The 16,630-nt window shown below is 40.9% G+C and overlaps 1 protein-coding gene across 6 annotated transcripts in view; it reads left to right on the forward strand.

Annotated features, from left to right (window-relative positions):
- The window catches only part of LRCH3 (leucine rich repeats and calponin homology domain containing 3), a 52,409-nt gene that overhangs the window by 31,322 nt on the left and 4,457 nt on the right, over positions 1-16,630 (forward strand). For 2 of the 6 annotated variants that reach the window (XM_090147450.1, XM_090147452.1), the window contains 10 exons: positions 393-440; positions 1,580-1,633; positions 4,864-4,944; positions 5,868-5,939; positions 6,814-6,862; positions 7,320-7,433; positions 8,052-8,170; positions 9,599-9,736; positions 11,903-11,980; positions 14,168-15,369. In XM_090147450.1, the coding sequence (XP_090003576.1) occupies positions 393-440; positions 1,580-1,633; positions 4,864-4,944; positions 5,868-5,939; positions 6,814-6,862; positions 7,320-7,433; positions 8,052-8,170; positions 9,599-9,736; positions 11,903-11,980; positions 14,168-14,368 (954 nt within the window). In that variant the 3' untranslated portion in view covers positions 14,369-15,369. Of the gene's footprint in view, positions 1-392; positions 441-1,579; positions 1,634-4,863; positions 4,945-5,867; positions 5,940-6,813; positions 6,863-7,319; positions 7,434-8,051; positions 8,171-9,598; positions 9,737-11,902; positions 11,981-14,167; positions 15,370-16,630 lie in introns of those variants that run through there. The other 4 variants (XM_090147451.1, XM_090147453.1, XM_090147454.1 and 1 more) reach the window with 4 other exon arrangements.

The following is a 16,630-nucleotide window of genomic DNA, read 5'->3' on the forward strand; positions in this document are numbered from 1 at the left end:
TCAGCTCAGTCTTGCAGTTAAAAACTTAACAAAATGCATCTTCATTGACAAGCCTTCTTTTTTTTCTTCTGTTGCCTTTGTTATTCATGAGAACTTTGTTCTCAGCAATGGAATTCCTCCCTTGGGTTGTATTTGGGGACTATTATGCCTCTTTAAGATGCAAAAACAATTTGGGCTTTTTGTTTTCATACAATATAAAGGCTGGCTTTTGACTAATAATATTAGTGAAGTTCCAGCTAGTGGAAACTTGCAATCAGCCTGGTGCATGTTTTATTTAAGACCTAGGACTATTTCTGTTTTAAAACGCTTCTTAATTATGCTGTAATATTCAGAGCTTTTGTTTCCCTGTCTTATTCTTTCAAATTGATCTTTCCTTTTTTCTTTCTGTATAGCAAAAAGCATCCTTAAGTCCTCAAAAACAAAGTCCTCTGGATAGCGAGGTAAGACTCCAATAAGAGCATTATGTTTCTCCAGGGGAAAAAGAAAGCTATCTCAGAAATCAGAGGTTTTCCTGATTGTGGAGAACACTTCAGGACTGGGTTATAGCATAGCATTTCACATTTAATGAGCCCCTGGTTCACACCCCAAGCACACACCTCCCCTTATGGACCCGTTTAATATTTCCTTCTGTTCGTGCAGATTGCCTGTCTGAGTGTTTTGCTTTCTTGTATGTTTTCTATGTCCTATACGGAAAATAGATTTCACGTTCCATTTCAAGATGCTGCTTGGAAGCAATACAGTTCACTTTCTAATGGGAGTATTCAGACAAGTTTTTGTGGTGCAGTCATTTCTCGTTTGTCGATCAGTTTCCTCCCATTTGCCTGTTGTAATTCCAGTTATCCCAGAAAGATCAGCTATTTTTATTTTGAGGTCTGTTTGCTTATTCAAAACAAAAGAAAAGAACTTTCTTTTAGTATCATTTTATAGTCAAAGGCAATGAGAAGGGGACAAGAAATGACGCAGAGCTCAGTCTTCTAAAATATACAGACGTGAGCCAATGACATCTGCTCACTGTGTGCATCACATTTCAGTGTAATAAGTGCTCTTCTACTGCTTGCCATCCCCTCGTACATGAGGGAAATTAATTCACATGGCAGTGTTAATCAGATCAAAACCTTTAACTGCATAATGCAAGTTTATTTATATATTCACTAATGCAAGCATAATTCTCTCTTTAGAAGCATTTTTCACCTTATTTTTGCTTTGAAAATTACTAAAACATGGGATATTTGAAATAGTCTTTGCTCCTTTTTGCTCCTCTTAATGTTCTTTTGTTCTGAATTTATTCTTTTAAAGGGTCCTTTGTTCTCCCATGGTAAAAATTGAATACGTGGTTGTCTGTATGTGCTTGAGACAACACAGAGAGCAGGATAATTGATGCCTTAAGTGATAGGAGTACCCTGTAATTCCTGGGTCATGTGGCTGTATATTCCTACGCAGTTTTGGCTACTGTATGGAACTGTAGAAGCAATGCCTCACAGTGCTATAAACAAGCAGCACGTGTTCCAAAATGTCTGTCTGTTCACAGCTGTGTCGTTCTGTTTGTTTCTGACATTACTCCATCTCTCCCACCTCCCAGTGTCCCTTTCCATCCAGAAGGTCTCAGCATACTGATGATAGTGCCTTGTTAGTGGTAAGATCCTGCACGCAACAGCCTTTGTTCTGTGGCAGATTCTGGAACATAAAAATAATGATGTGTTACGTTTGTCTTGGATTAGACCAACTCTTTCAGATCTAATCTAAATAGCATAAAACATGACCTCTTTTTTCAGAAGTGACTTATTTTGAGTATGTTGATATTTGTACTGTCAGCCGTTTCTTAATAATACAGAGATGTTTTCCTGCAAAATAATTAAAACTTTTTGCTAAGAGCAGAAGGAAATTACTACTAATGAAGAACAACTTATAAAATTCAAAATTGACCTCTGGTAGTTCTACTTTGATTTGCCCTCCATTTAGCTTGCTTACTAATTGATGAGCTCTCCACTGTCAAATAAACAACTGGATGCTCTGAATACAGCCCCCACTTGAGCTTTGTTTGCATCCTGCACCAAGTGCTTGGCATGGACTGGTGTCCTGAGAATCACAGCACAGCAAGAGGAAAATATTGCTGTACAGATAAGTGCTAGAAGTCTGAACTATTTCTCATTCTCTGCTGCTGTTTAGTGATGAAGATGTCTTACTTACCTATTTTGAACACTAGCAAAAAGGAAAACTTTTATGTACTTCATGTTTTATGCTATTTCTTCTTTTGTGGCATCTTCCTGATGCAACATAATTAAAGAATATTATTAATGCCACAATCCTTGTCTGTAGAAGGAGAATACACTTGATTTGCCTGCTGTTGCATGACTGCATGCCTGGGATTCATGTTCTTAGCTCATGTGCATCCCCATCACCTACCTAAATTCTCTATAGACAGTGCTCTCAGAATACATCTCTTCAGAACGTGTTGCTCAGTGTTTACTGTCTCTTCATTCAGACGTGTTGGTGTTCCTGCTGTCCTCATGCCCAGCACTGTGAGGGGGCAGAAAAGAATGTGTTGTGATCATGCATGTGCCTGTTGACAGAAATCACACTCAGCCAATCTAAATACAGAAGCACATTTATATGCTGTAAGAACCAGGAGAGCAGACGTGGGTTTTGTGAAGTGTTGATGCTGACAGTGAATTCATCTTTAGAATGTATTTCAAAGATAATACGTTTTAAGGACCCTTTTATTTGTTAGTGTCATCCCGTGGTTTTTATTGTACTGAATTCTAGGTTGTATACTTGGAATTTTTAGCAGTCAGTTTGCTGAACTTCCATTCACGGTGGTTTCTTTTGTTCCTTTATCCAGATTAAATCTTTGCACAAAAAAGGGGTTGGGGGGAAGAAGTGGCTGGGCTGGCAGGGAAAGTTGGAACCATATTTGAAAACAGTTTCTGCATTAAATTTTCTTTGGATTTCTTGCTCTTTTTCAGCAGCTCTAAACTCTGCAACCCATACATCGTGGTTTCAGTGTATGAAACACTGGTTTTCTGAACTATGGAAGTATGATCTGCGTATCTGTGCTGCAATGGAAATGCATACTGTGTCTAATGATGACAGATGCCAGGACAGCTGCTTGTAGGGATTGTTGTAACTGGAACTTGTAGCTCTGGGCAGCTCATGAATTTGCAGCAGTTGTTTTTTTTCCACTACTGTATTTTGTGTGGCAAAAAACTTGTTTAACAGCAAGGAGTCGATCCCTAGTTTGCTTAAAAAACAGAAGTAGTCATAAGAGTTGAAATTATACTTCTACCTTTTTTAATTCTGTTGGATTTCCTTGGACATCAAGCCCATAGGACATAAGTCTGTCCTATGGGCTTGAAATGTAGCTAGATCTAAGTTCTGAGGCTGTTTTTTTCCTTCAGTGAAGCATAGGGGCATTCATATCAAAGCACCATTTGCTAATGACAGTTCAGTACATTTTTTCCATTTACATCCTTTTATCTGTATCATTTTCTATGCACTGCATAGAAACTCATGCACTTTCTCAACACTGCATGCCAATAAAGCTGCATACTGTCTATTGGATTTTCCACTAATCGTTCCAAAAAAAATTAATAGTTACCTAGAATGCAAGTGAGCTCTCCTTTATTTTGGTAGTTCTTCAGGTGTCGTTACCTCTTCAACAGAAAAATTCCTAAAAGTCAAATTTAAGCTGTTATTTTCCTTTTTAAATCTCATCACATTTCTTTTGCTCCTCTTGTCTGTTGCCATTTAACACAAATTGAAATGCATTTGTGTTGTACAGTTTGCTCTGGTCATTCCTTCCCATCAGTAGGTACTTTCAGGGCAGTCTGTTTCAGCTCACAGAATGGCTTTCCCATGCCTTTTATGAGCATTTTTTACTTGCTTGTTCCTTCTGCATCCCTGCAATGTGATGCAAAGTGGGGTTTGGCTATAGGACTTGAGAGCGTGTTGTGATGGATTTCACTGTGTTGATTTATAACAGCCAGACTAACTACACCTTTGCTGAGGAAATACACTGTAGGTTTTCTCAGAGGGGCCAGTGATTGTAACTCAGTCTTGTATTACTCATATCCCATTTGCCATTCTCATTGGAGTAGTCTCATTGCAGTGGGGAGTGCTTGTTAATACAGCATCAGCGCTTCAGATTTCAATCTTGCCTGCTTTTGAATCTCATCTTTCCCCAGATAGCTTTTTTTCCCCTCTACTACTGTACGTTACAAGGTGGGTTATTGGGAGATGGATACTAAAGGTACCACTGTTGTTCTCACAAACTGCTTCTCAGTTTGTCACAAAGCCTGTGAAATGCCCAGTGGGCACCAGGCAGCTGCTGTGACCTCTGTGTAACACTCATGTTAGTGCTGCTGTGGGCTGCTTTCGTTGTGTTTTCTTCTTGTGGTCTCAACTGTGATCTGGGACCATCATCACCGTTAACACATGAGATCTCTGAGACTTTTCAAGTTAAGCCTTTTGGCCACCAGTGTGCTACAAGTAATAACAGCATGAGTAAAGTAAGCATGACTTGAATTATGCTAACTTGTGCCCTGGAGGTTTCTCTCAGACAGTTATCATCCATTTGTATGCTCAGACAACTGACAATCAAATTGATGTAAAATAGCCTTATTTTTAGTTAGTGCAGAGTCATAGTTGGGCTGTTTTGGCATTCTTTCTATCTAAAGTTGTTTCTGGCTGGGGACATTTCTCTAACTTCATTGCTACACCTACACAAATGAAGAGCAGCGTGTGCAGTCTTAAGTCAGAATTGCAGCACCCTGATTCTTCTTGTATTGCAGCTACCTTCTCTTATGGTTGTTCTTTGCCTCACTTCTTCCTCTTTTCCTCCCTTTCTTTCCTCGCTGTCCTTGACAGAATGGCTTTGAGCCTCTCTTTGTGTTTGAGATTGACAATAACACCAATACCATTAAGAGAAGGCCAGGGACTCGCAAACAGGTGAAGAGCATGCGCTGTGTTGCTGTTGTGCTTCTCTTACCCTCTGTGTGCTGTGTTTTCCCCCTTTGCCCACTGCTGGGTTTGTGGATCCTGACTGCTGCTTGTTAGTCTGTGTCAAGGTTGTCCTGCTCTTTTTGTACAGCAGTAAAGTTGCATTAATGTCACAGACCACCACCATTTGTTTTGTTTTGCTTTGCTTTTTGCTAAACTAGCTGATGTTACATTTGCTGAAATAACATTTTGAAACTTGTAAAGCAAACAAATAAAACCAGCAAAAAAAGTTAGCTCTGCACTGCTGCAAAGGAGGCTGTTCTGAGGATCAGCTGCTGTCTGCATGGGGCATGAAGGTTTTTGTGTAAGGTTTGCCTTGTTTGTAACATCTCCTTCCATGTGTAATTCACAAAGATCAGCATTAGGTATTAGTGGCAGAACAAACGTTTGTCCTTTAGCCCATTAAATATGAGTATCTTACAGAGTTGACAGATGAACTTACTACAAATGCATAGCAGACTTTAAACATTAAAAAGAAAAGTATTTATTTAGATTAGTGGCTCAGGATGGGCTGTTAGAGGGTATGCTTTCCTTTTGGAATGAGAGGCATAGATGTTACTTTAGGTGTTTCTTTAGGAAGTGCTTTGTTGTTCAGTTTTGCTTCTGATGGCACTTTGTTGTGTATAAATAGGAAAGTTTCACCTCCCAAGCTCATTAGCCAGAAAGTTCAGGAGGGTAGGAAAGCTTTAACCATTCAATCTGTTTGAAAAGCAAATACCTGTTGTGCCTGCCTTTTGCTTTTTGAGTGTTTCTGAGTACATAACCATGATCACCTCTACCTTTCTGACTTGGCTACTCAGTTCCACCTGTGCATGTGCCCTACCAGCTGCTTGCTAACACTGCTGCTGCCTTCTCTTTCTTTCTGCATTCAGTCCCTCTTAGGGTTGAATCAAGACAGCTGTGCTACTGCCCTGCCTAACGCCTCTGCCCTCAGTCCTGCCAAGGTATCTCTTGCTATTATCATTCACCAATAAAACCAACAAAAAAAACTTGGATCCACACATCTGTTTTAACAGATGTTGGTATGTCAGCTTCTAGTCAGAAGTTCAGGTAGGGTATGAATCTGATTTACATGATTAAACCGTAGTAGCTATGACCTCATCTTAGCTTTAGGCTGTGTCTAAGCTAAAAAAAACATGGTAACCCTTCTGCTCCAAGGGATTCCTCATTGTCTTTGATGTTGCTTTTTATTTATAAGGTGATTTTCTCTTAACAAAGTTGAGTTTATCAGAAGTACTTCTACTGTATTCTTTACTGGCTTGCTTTTCCCATTGAGTATAGGTATCCTATAATTTTCTTTTGTGGAAACTGCTATTCTGAATGTATTCATCGTGAGAAATTGGGCTGTGTTAAGTACTACAGTCAGACTAAAGTGTATTTCGCTAGGGAAATGGATATTCAGTGAATAGCAGTTTTCTATTTTCAAGGTGTCAGAGTGTGTATTCTTATCCATGCTGCTGTTAGGCAAGTTTAGCATGTTCTTTAATTAGCTGTTCTTGCTGTGCCCCCTCTGCAAAGGATACTTAACATCTTGGTGAGGAGGAGGAGTAAACAAAGAGAGCATTGCACTGTCAGTGCTGTTTCGTCACTTCTTCAGAAAAGAGTAATTGTGGCATTTCTGCAAATAAAAAAGTTAAGCTGCTTTCTGCAGGGATAAGACTTGGAGAACAACATGTTGTGTTTTTCACATCTGGCTTTTCATTCTGAAGTATGTTTAGATGGATGGTGTCTTATATAAAACACAGCAAATAGTGAAAATGTAGTCACAACTTTTTCCAGATTAGGACCATTTATGCTCTTCTACTTTTTTGTCTACAGAGTGATGACAGATCCACCATCTCTCCTGGCTCACCCACCACTCAGACAGGTAACAGGGAAAGGAAGCAAAGCTTCTGAAAAACGAGATCAAAATATCTGCCTGCACGTTTGTGCTATGAGGAGAAGGGAGCGCCGTATGTGGCACTGCTGTGCTTGAGAGCTTACCCACTTATTTGGGTCTCCTTGAAAACACACGAGGGGAGAGGCAGCAGGGCTGAAGCGTGTCCTCAGGGACAGTGTAGGCTTTGGCCCACAGATTCATTCAGCAGCAGTCAGAACAGTTGTTGGAAGTGGTATGTGGAATGTGCTTTGCATGGCGAGTGTCCTTGAAAGTGCCTTTTCCTGCTCTATGCTTTTATCATGCATGCATGTAATTTATTTTGTCATTATCTTAAATTTTATTTTGTTCTTTTTAATTACCACGTTGCTGAACCCATTTCCTATTTAAATTCTAACCGTTTCCTTCTTCCTCATTTCCTTTCCTGTGCCTTCCCACATTTGTTTAGTCCACCTTTCCCCTCCACATCCTGGTCATGCAGCCCTGCCTTCCTATAGAAACCCTTCCCAGCGACCCGAGAGTTTCCTTTTTCGAGCAGCTGTCAGGGATGAAGCAAACAAAGGTAGGTTATGTAACTCAGCAATTAGCTTGTTTTGCATTATGTTTTATTAACGTTTGCCTTACCTAGGTTTTGCACTGCTCTGTTACTTCAGGTCATTATCATCAAACTAGCTTTAGGGTTCCGTTTGTAAACATGTGGCATTATAAATACTTCGTGAACGACCACTGTGTTTGTGAAAATGTGGGAATCTGTTCTTCTTGGTCCTTGTCCTTACGCCTAAAAAGATAGCAAGGAAATGCCACACAAGCCTTCAACAAGTTATAAAGGCAGCTTGGTAGAATTTGCACTGTATGTAGCAGCATATGGCAAAATTGCAAAGTCTGTAGAAAGGCTAAGCTCTTTCAACATACTTCATCTTTCAAAACTTTGTCCTCTTTTTGTGAATGATTAGTAGCCAACAGAAACAACAAAATCTAAAGGGAAAAGAAGATGTGTTAGGAAACACCTCTTTTAGATTAGCAGGTCATTAGTTTGATAGATTAATAGGCTTTTAAAGAAGCAGATTTGTGAAATGGAATTCCCTGTACCCATTCTGGAACACTGTGCGTGTGTAATGCAGCAGCGGAGGGCAGTCAGCCAAACCATACTTACTGATTTCTCTTCATGCTGTTCTTTCAGTGATTGCTTCATCATCTTCCCGTGCCTTGTCTCCTGCTAATGATTCTGCAGACACTAGAGTTAGGCAGAATTCCAAGCAGCGTGAGGAGGAGCTGGAGCTAATAGAGCAGCTACGTAAGGTAAGTGCTGACAAAGCCAGTGAACCTCTCAGTAGATGCGCTGTGTGCCATCGCGTTAAAGCTGCCCTTGTGTTCTGGACTGATTGCACTGAGCCAGTTATGGTGAGGAGTCGACCAAATTGAATGGCCTTGTGCAATTTGAGTGTTTCTTTCAGATGGAGGCAGTGGTGGTGGTCTTTTTCTATTGTGGATTAAGTTCAGTTCATCTGCAGGAAATATGCAGCACTATCTCTTGCTTCCGACTGGCCAGTGATCTTTGCTTTTAGATCTTTTTGATCTTTTGCTTATCACCCCTCATACTTGTGGTGAGCTCCCTGGGAAGCTCCCTCAGTGTCCTTCCTTTTAATCTCTTTTTAAAATTTCATCTTTGCTATAAAGCCTATAGAAAAGCAGGTGGCATGCAGGGACTGCTACCAGCATACTTTTATTGTGTGCTCTGAATCTACCTGTTGACTCTTGGTCTTGTTTATCCTTAGTTAATTGTAGAATATCTGTGGCAAAAATCTTCCTTACATTCAGGCTTTTTGTTTGTTAAGGGCCAGTATGCCCTGGTTTGTGCCCATGACAGTGGCACTGCTTTGCCCCAGGCACACTTGTGCTGTCTGTGAAGGGATTCCTTGAAGTGCTCTCATGCTCTGAGCTTTCTCAATAAACGAGAATTCCTTTCTAAAGCTGATTTTAAAAGCTGTAAGCATCCCAGATAGAGAGTTCTTTCTGTGCAAACGGTCAGAGTGAGGACAATCTGCTCTCTCCAAAAGGAGAAAGCTCTCTTAAGTAAAATGAAACAAAACTCAGTGTTTGTAGAGCCTTTCATCTCTTATCTCAGAATGCTTTATGTGCAGTCTCTCTCTTGTTCTGCTTCCTAGGTAAGATTAAATCTTTTCTATATACTTAAAATTATAGATTTAACTTAACAACTCAGTGAAATTTGCACAGCATTTGGAGTAAAGTCTGATTTGAATTTGTGTTCATCCCTTAAACAAATGTTAACTACATCATTTTTAGAAACTATACTAAGTAATTGTCTGCTTTTTTCTTTACTGAGACTTTTATTAGCTATATTGTCCTCCAGTTGACAATTATTTTCAGTTCCCTTTGCAGAACCATTTGCTGAGAATGCGAAGGATTAGGAATATTGTTCTTAGACCCTGATTTCTATTACTTTTGAAGAATGGTTGTGTTAGTCCCCTGTGCTGTGCTAAGAAAACTGTTTATCACTGGACTCAAGTGCTCCCAGATTGTGTCCAGCTCTGGCCCAGCACAGTGCAGGACCCATCTTGGTGTTACTCAGAAAGCTGTTCCAAACAGCCTGGAGAACAGACAGGGAGTTGTAACGCAAATGCTTCTGCTCTTATAAAATGTTCTGCAGACTGAAACAGTCGGAGGAAACCAGCGCTTACTTTTAGTGTCTGTGTTCATTTCTCACAGAATATTGAATCACGGTTGAAAGTGTCACTGCCCAGTGACCTTGGAGCAGCTCTCACCGACGGCGTTGTTCTGTGCCACCTGGCTAACCACGTCCGTCCTCGGTCTGTCCCCAGCATCCACGTCCCCTCACCTGCTGTTGTAAGTATGTCATAATGATGCTGTTTTGTAAGTCTCCAAAACCCTTCCAGCGAAGATCTGTAATCCAGGCGAGTGTGAAATTCATTATTTTCATTTGTGAACATAAGTGACAGCTGTTCTGTCTGTGCAGTATCTGTGGTTTCATTTAAAGCCTATGGGTTTGGGTTTGTTTCATTTAAATTAAGTTACTTCTGATGCAGATTTCCAGAAATCATTAGGATTTTCGTGTCCTCCCCATGTTAACTTGAAAAGTAGTAAAATAAGAGACGGTTAGTCCTGAAAAACAAAATAGGATGTTTCAGAAAATAAAAAGGTCTGAGAAATTCAGGAAAATGCATAGAGAAACACAACATTCTCTACATTATTTGAGATCCTGCTGCACAGAACAGCAAGAACAAGCAGAGAGACGAAAATGATTCCTGTATCCATTTCACAGCACTACAAATTTCTCCGCTTAGGCATGTCAGCAAAGCACACTTGAGCTGTGTTTGCACGTGCTTGGAGAACACCATCTCCTGGAACAAAGTAAATCCACTCATACCTTTGTGATACAGAGGAGGAAAAAAGATTGTTTTATCTGGGGGCTGTTCAGAAGTTTGACAACTGAGGAACTTTTTCCTCTTACCTAACTGCAGTGTTTTTGTAAGGCAGTGAAGGTGATATATTATTGGGTGCATTATTGTGTATCACGCTGGGAGAGCACAGAATTAAAGTGAGATGAAGAGCTGTGAGACAGCAACAAATTAATTATGTCATCTATTAACCAAAAAAATAACATGTATGTGGCAGTCAAAAAGTTCAGTGAAAACGTTTAGGATCAGCCACTTGAAAGTACAACAGAGAGACAAACTGCTTGTGATGTACCTTCATATCATCTTAAAACTAAATAAATAGTGGGAAGAAGTTTTTTCCTGCAAGAAGAGTTTGAAACAAGCACATGGCTTGCTTTTTCTTATTTTGGAGTCAGTCCTTGTGTTGGTTGGAATTTGAACGGGCACTTACAGGGCTGCATACTGTATCATTGTGGTTCCTCCTGCTTGGAATTATGTGAACAAGGAGATGTCTTCATTATTTTGAGAACAACTGAGCGGGGCACGCCAACATTTTAGGCAGATTGTGGAATCATTAAGAGAAATGCAGACAGCTGCTATTCACGAGGCTGGAGTTGTCAAGAATATCTTCTCAATGGCCTGGTTTTATGTGCTGCTGAATATTCTGTGTTACAAGTTAAATCATGGCTTTGTCATCAATGTCGCGGAAGAGGCAGCCCGTGGCTGCATGGCTCCAGCAGCAGAAGAGGCATCGTGTCTTTCCTCAGTCACAATGTGGTCTTTGTGCTCCCTCCATCCTGCAGGAGAAAGAAGGCAGCAATAGCCTTTAACCTGCTTTCTTGGTGGGGAACATGGCAGGGGGCAGAGGAAGAGCCCCACCAGGCTGCTTTTCCCCCCTCTGAAGGAAAAACACTGAACTCTCAGAGGCTGCTGCTGCTGCACACACTGTGGGTAGCTTGTGTGAAGGAACAGGAAGCTTGTGTCTCTTTAATCAGAAAAGAATAAGCTTCAGGAATAGAAACAAGACAGAGCCTGTGCAGTGCTGTGTCCATGCAGAGGTGAGAAAGCCAACAACGCAGAGGAAACTTACTTGAAAACTGCCAGTGAATTCATCTGCAAGAGGCTTGTATGCAGCAAGTCGCAGTGCCAGTTTTATTCCATGATACCTGGGTTCATCTAGCCTTCGTTTTTATCTCTTTCTTAATTGAAACAAGATTTTCAGTATGTATTTAACGTAGTAATCCAGAATGGACACCAGATTGCTTCTTATCATTAAATTGTGCTGACATCACAGCACAGGTGCTACATATGTGGATGTTTCATTCAGTATGTGTCTTAAATTATCACATTGCAGTCACTAAAAATGTTAGCCTGTTTTATGTAACACTTTGTGCACCAATACAGCACAGGTTAGAGTTGTCTGAAAAAATCATCCAATATCCATAAAGTACCTTTTCAGAAAGCTTGGAACTTGCTTTTCTAAGCAAACTGCAGCACAGCCTGGTTTGAATTATACAAACTTACTGCCGTGTGGTGTTTTTTGGCAAAGAGGTTTATTAAGAGTTTCATCAAAATTAAAATCCTTCCAATTAAGAGCACTCTGCTTCTTTTGCAGCCTAAGCTTACAATGGCGAAATGCAGACGAAATGTGGAGAATTTCTTGGAAGCTTGCCGAAGGATCGGAGTGCCTCAGGTACATTTTTCTGCTGTTCGGATGTTATGGTGCAGATGTGATTTTGTATATGATCAGGAAAAAAAAAATCCAATGTTCCTTGAAACGTTTGATGAAAATAAGGTGATTAAAAGTTTAGGAGGTTCACATGAGGTATGCCTTACTATATAGATAAGAGCCTGCATTGTCTTCCCCAGTAAAAAGAAGTTGGGTGTAGGTTATCTATCAGAGGTCTGATTCACTGACTGCTGTGCCTTGAGTTCATAACAGCTGGGTGCAGCTTGAGCCTGGCTTTAGAACTGCAAGGTTCTTGATAAAACAATTCAGTTTTCTCAATATTAGGAATTTGGCAGCTTAAAAGTGGGATAAAATTTGGATGATGTTTTGCATGTGTAACTTCAATTCCAAAGCATTTGATGTTCCTTCAGAATAATCCTTTTGTGTGAACATCTGTACCATCTTGCCAAGAAGTCTCACTGTTATTGGCCTTTCTCTGACAGTAGCTATCTTTGCATAGATCCTCGTTCTTTGTGCTGAGTACCAGAGGTAGAACTCTAATCTCTGGTTTTCTTTCTCTCTTCTGAAACGAGTCCTGTTACCATGTTTTATGCTGTCCTGTCCTTTCCACTTTGTCTTATTCAGCAGCTGCCTCAACACAAATGATTCTGATATGTCACGTTTTTTCTTCATTTTTCTTCTAGTGTATAAATGTGATTGGCTTCTTACACGTACACAGTGTTTCTGCTGTAGGCACTGTTTTCTTTTTTATGTATTGTGAAAGGGAAAAGGAGACCCAGTGACTCATTTCCCTGCTATTTCTAAAAGCAGTGCTCTCAAGTCAGTTGTGCAGTATTTTCTGATAGCTTCACACAAAGGCATTTCAGCCATTGGGATTTTAGGATAGAATGTTTATTGAGCTGCCCAGCAGTTTCACATGACTCACTGGTGAATGGCATTGGAACATGGTAGGAAGTCATAAATGATCATTCATGTTTTGAGATGATGAGATATTTTAGTCCCCTAAGAAACTGGAGCCTGTGACTCCCAGCAGGACTGTGCAGTATAAATCCTTCTGGAGCAAAATGGTTCAATCCCACTGCAGCTTCCCTGTTCACAGCTCCCTTTGACACGGAGATGTAATTTTTATGGGGTTTGGGTACAAAGCTGATCTCTGAAATGGCACGCCTAAAAAGAGTCTCCGATAGACCCAGTCTGCTCCATCTACTGCACCTTCTGTTTAGGATCCTCCTGTTTTTCTCAATTCTCCTGCTTTAATGTGAAAGAGTTCAAGGAGAATGTCTCTGGGGAAACTCACTGAAATACCCCCAGCTGAATTCTAAAGTTGCTCTCACATGTCTAAATTACATGTCTGCTGAGATGAGAAGGCAAGATATCAGTATGAAGGAATGGTGTGGCAGCCTAATGTATTTCTACTGAAAAGATGCCTGCAGCTATTTCTTTTCATTTAAATTCCAATTACAAAAATGAAGGGCTTTCTGGAGGTATGGATCTATGTAGAAATACCTTCTAAGAGGAATGCCACTTTACATAAAAGGTTACTTTTAGAAAATATAATCACAGGCATCATAGTGAAGTGGCCATTTCCACAGAACTTTGCTAGTCAGTGCTGTGGCATGAAAAGAAACCCACAGCTGAGCAGATTGGTGTGTGCATCTAGATTTCATTGATGTACAGCAGGCAAGTGAGACACTGGGAATGGTTACAGAGCACTGAAACTCTAATTAGTAATAGATTAAATTCTATTTAGTAATAGATATTTCTGCAGAATGCTGCATTCAAGTATCAGTTACACAAAAATAATCCCTTCTGCTGTTTTCATTAATTATGATACATGTGGAGACTGAGCACTCAATGCCAGAAGCATCTCAGAAAGCTGCAGGCTGTTTGCCCTGCAGAAATGGCTTTCATTAGGGCGTGTGTGAACTGCTCTGCTTTTAACTGCCAAGATGGTTCCATGTGTAAGTTGTGTAGCTTACAGGCTCCTCACTGAGCACTGCGTATCTGCATTGTGTGTTCTCTGAAATGGGAGTTGTACAGATTGCTTTGTGAGAAATAACCGTGTTACACTTCTTGAACATGTAGATATATCTGAAATGTCTGACTGACTGCTTAGTGGATGTTGCTATGGCTAACTGACTGACCTTTTTTTCTGTCTGTTTTCCCTTCCTGCTTACACACTCTGGACAGGACAATCTTTGTTCCCCTTCTGACATTCTTCAGCTAAACCTCAGCGTTAAAAGAACAGTTGAGACTCTTCTTTCCCTGGGGACAGATTCAGAAGAATCCAGTCTTCTCTCCCTTTCTATTCAGCTCTGGGGCTTTGTGGTGTTTTACTGTACTCTGATGCTAATGCTCTGTATGGTCTATCGCTGGGTCTTTTTCCTCTAGCTGAGGGACAGTGCTGCTGTTTCCTCCCTGCATCACTCCAGTTCTCTGTAAAGGATTTTGGGTTTTGTCAAGACCACGTGTGCAAAGTGCTCTTTCTCACTTATGGGAAAGAAGTAACGGAGGTGACAAATGCAGTGTGTAAACACGTTGGTGCATCCACACAACCATCTGTGACAGAACTCACGTTTGTATTTGCTGTGTGATGTTGAGCAGATGTAATGCTAGGGGAGGAGATGCTGTCTGTGGGCTGAGCTTTAGGGACACGTAGGTGCGTGCTATAGGCTGACTGCTGGTGAGGGATCCAGCACTAGGAAAACTGCACTGTCAGTTTGTGCCTCAGTTTCCCTGTCTGTATAATTAGAACTGAACCCAGTGTGGTAAATTGCTTCAGGATTATCTGATGAAAGAGGTGTTAAACAACACAAAGTATTCTGAACATCAGTGACCTTGATTAGCTCTCACAGTCTTAGGAGACGTGGCCTGATAAGTTTTGTCCACAAGATCTTGGGATTTCTTTTTCAGATCCCAGCTCTTTTTCAGATCCCAGCTCTTATCCCTGCTTCTGAGAGAATTTGACTTTCCTTTTGATAGACTGCCATGTTTTATGTATGAGTCAGGGGTTTTAAAATAGCTGTCCATGAATCCTGAGCTTCGTGAGCTTCATAACAGATCAAAGAAGATTTGCAAAGAAATTGAACTCTCTGAGCAGCTCTGAAAGAAAACATTTCTGGCACAGAAGGAAAAATCCTTTGGGTTCTATCAGATGCCACAGGATTGCCATAGCATTTCGCTGTGCCCTGGATAAAACTTAACAAAGATTTCCTGAGTTGCCACTTGATTGTGGTTATTTTCAGAAACTTTGGTATCACACAGTTGCAGAAATACACAACCTGGCTGTGTGTTCAGCTCCCTCTTTACTGTTACACAAATCTCAGGTAGTCTTCTGCACAGCTTTAAAGCTGTTTCCTCCTCTGGAAAAGCATCCTGGTGCTTTATTGTGTTTCTCAGGGACACCTCAGGACTTGAGGGCACTTCCCATGCCACGTGCAAAAGGCCACGTCTCCTCAGAGTGTAGGCTGGTTCAGGGAGCTCTGATCAGAGGTCAGATGCAGGTAAGTGCTAAGTAACAGGCCTGTTCTGAATGTGACTTCAGTGCCTGTTCGTTATACCCGAAAATGCAGTCAGGAAGCCCTGGTTAAGTGGTGATGGCACTCCTGCGTTAACCTGGCAACAACTCTGAAGCACAATTTAAGATACACAGAAGTTCAGCTGCAAATATTGTCACTACCAGTTGTGTACGTGGATCTCACAAGCTCTTGTAACATAAAGTGAATATTTAGCAAAGGAGCAAGCGGAGGAGCTGATGCCCTCTTCCCAAACCACACTGTGACTGGCACAAAACGTTCTGCCCAAGCAAAACATTATTGAGGAAAGAGGGGACCTTTGGTGGGAGGGTGTTTGTTTTTAAATAAGCTATTTTTGCACTGTTTACTGGTGTGAACTAAAATGAACTCTGTTCCTATGTTTCTTATCTTCTTCTAATGAACACTGTGATAAAAGCTGCCAGGGGTCTTACACTAACCGTGCCTTCCCGTTCTTTAGTCCTGTTTGCCACAGCTATTTCTGTGGTATGGATTCTTTCCAAAGCTTTTCCCCTTATCTATTTACATACCTAAGGAAAAAAAAAGAAAGAAATGATAATAAACACTTGTTCCAGTTTACAAGTATTTTCTCAAAAAGCACATTGTTTCAAAAGAACTGTTCTGCTGGAGGAGAAATGCATTTCAGTGGATCAGCTGCCTTCCCGCAGCGCTTTCGGCCTGGGCTGTTTCTCTCCACTCGGAGCTTTGTGGGAGGAGTGTTGGCTGCTGTTATTTATGCTGAAGGATTTCTTTAATATGGAGAATCAGTAAAGATGCAAAGAGTGGAGAAACGCAGGGTGCTGCGGAACTAGCTCGTGGAAAAAGAGTCTCTGTAGCTTTGTAGGAAGAACACAGCTTGGTTATTTTTCTAGAGGTACGGAGGACTGCTGGGCATGCATGTCCCTGGATGACTGCTGTGGGCTGAGCGTGGCCCCCCTGTGCCAAGGACTTGTGTAGGATGAGGCTTTAAATCCATCTGAGACTGAGAATAGCATAATTCTTAATAAACACTTTGAAACCTTTTTGCACTTTGTGTATTGCTCTTATTCTTCAGAATGATTTTGGAAGCTGCTGAAGCAGGGCTCCTGGCAGTAGTGACTCACATAACGCAGGAGGGATA

The sequence above is a fragment of the Phasianus colchicus genome, chromosome 10, assembly GCF_987193195.1.
Source record: "Phasianus colchicus chromosome 10, bPhaCol1.hap1.1, whole genome shotgun sequence".
Taxonomy (NCBI): domain Eukaryota; kingdom Metazoa; phylum Chordata; class Aves; order Galliformes; family Phasianidae; genus Phasianus; species Phasianus colchicus.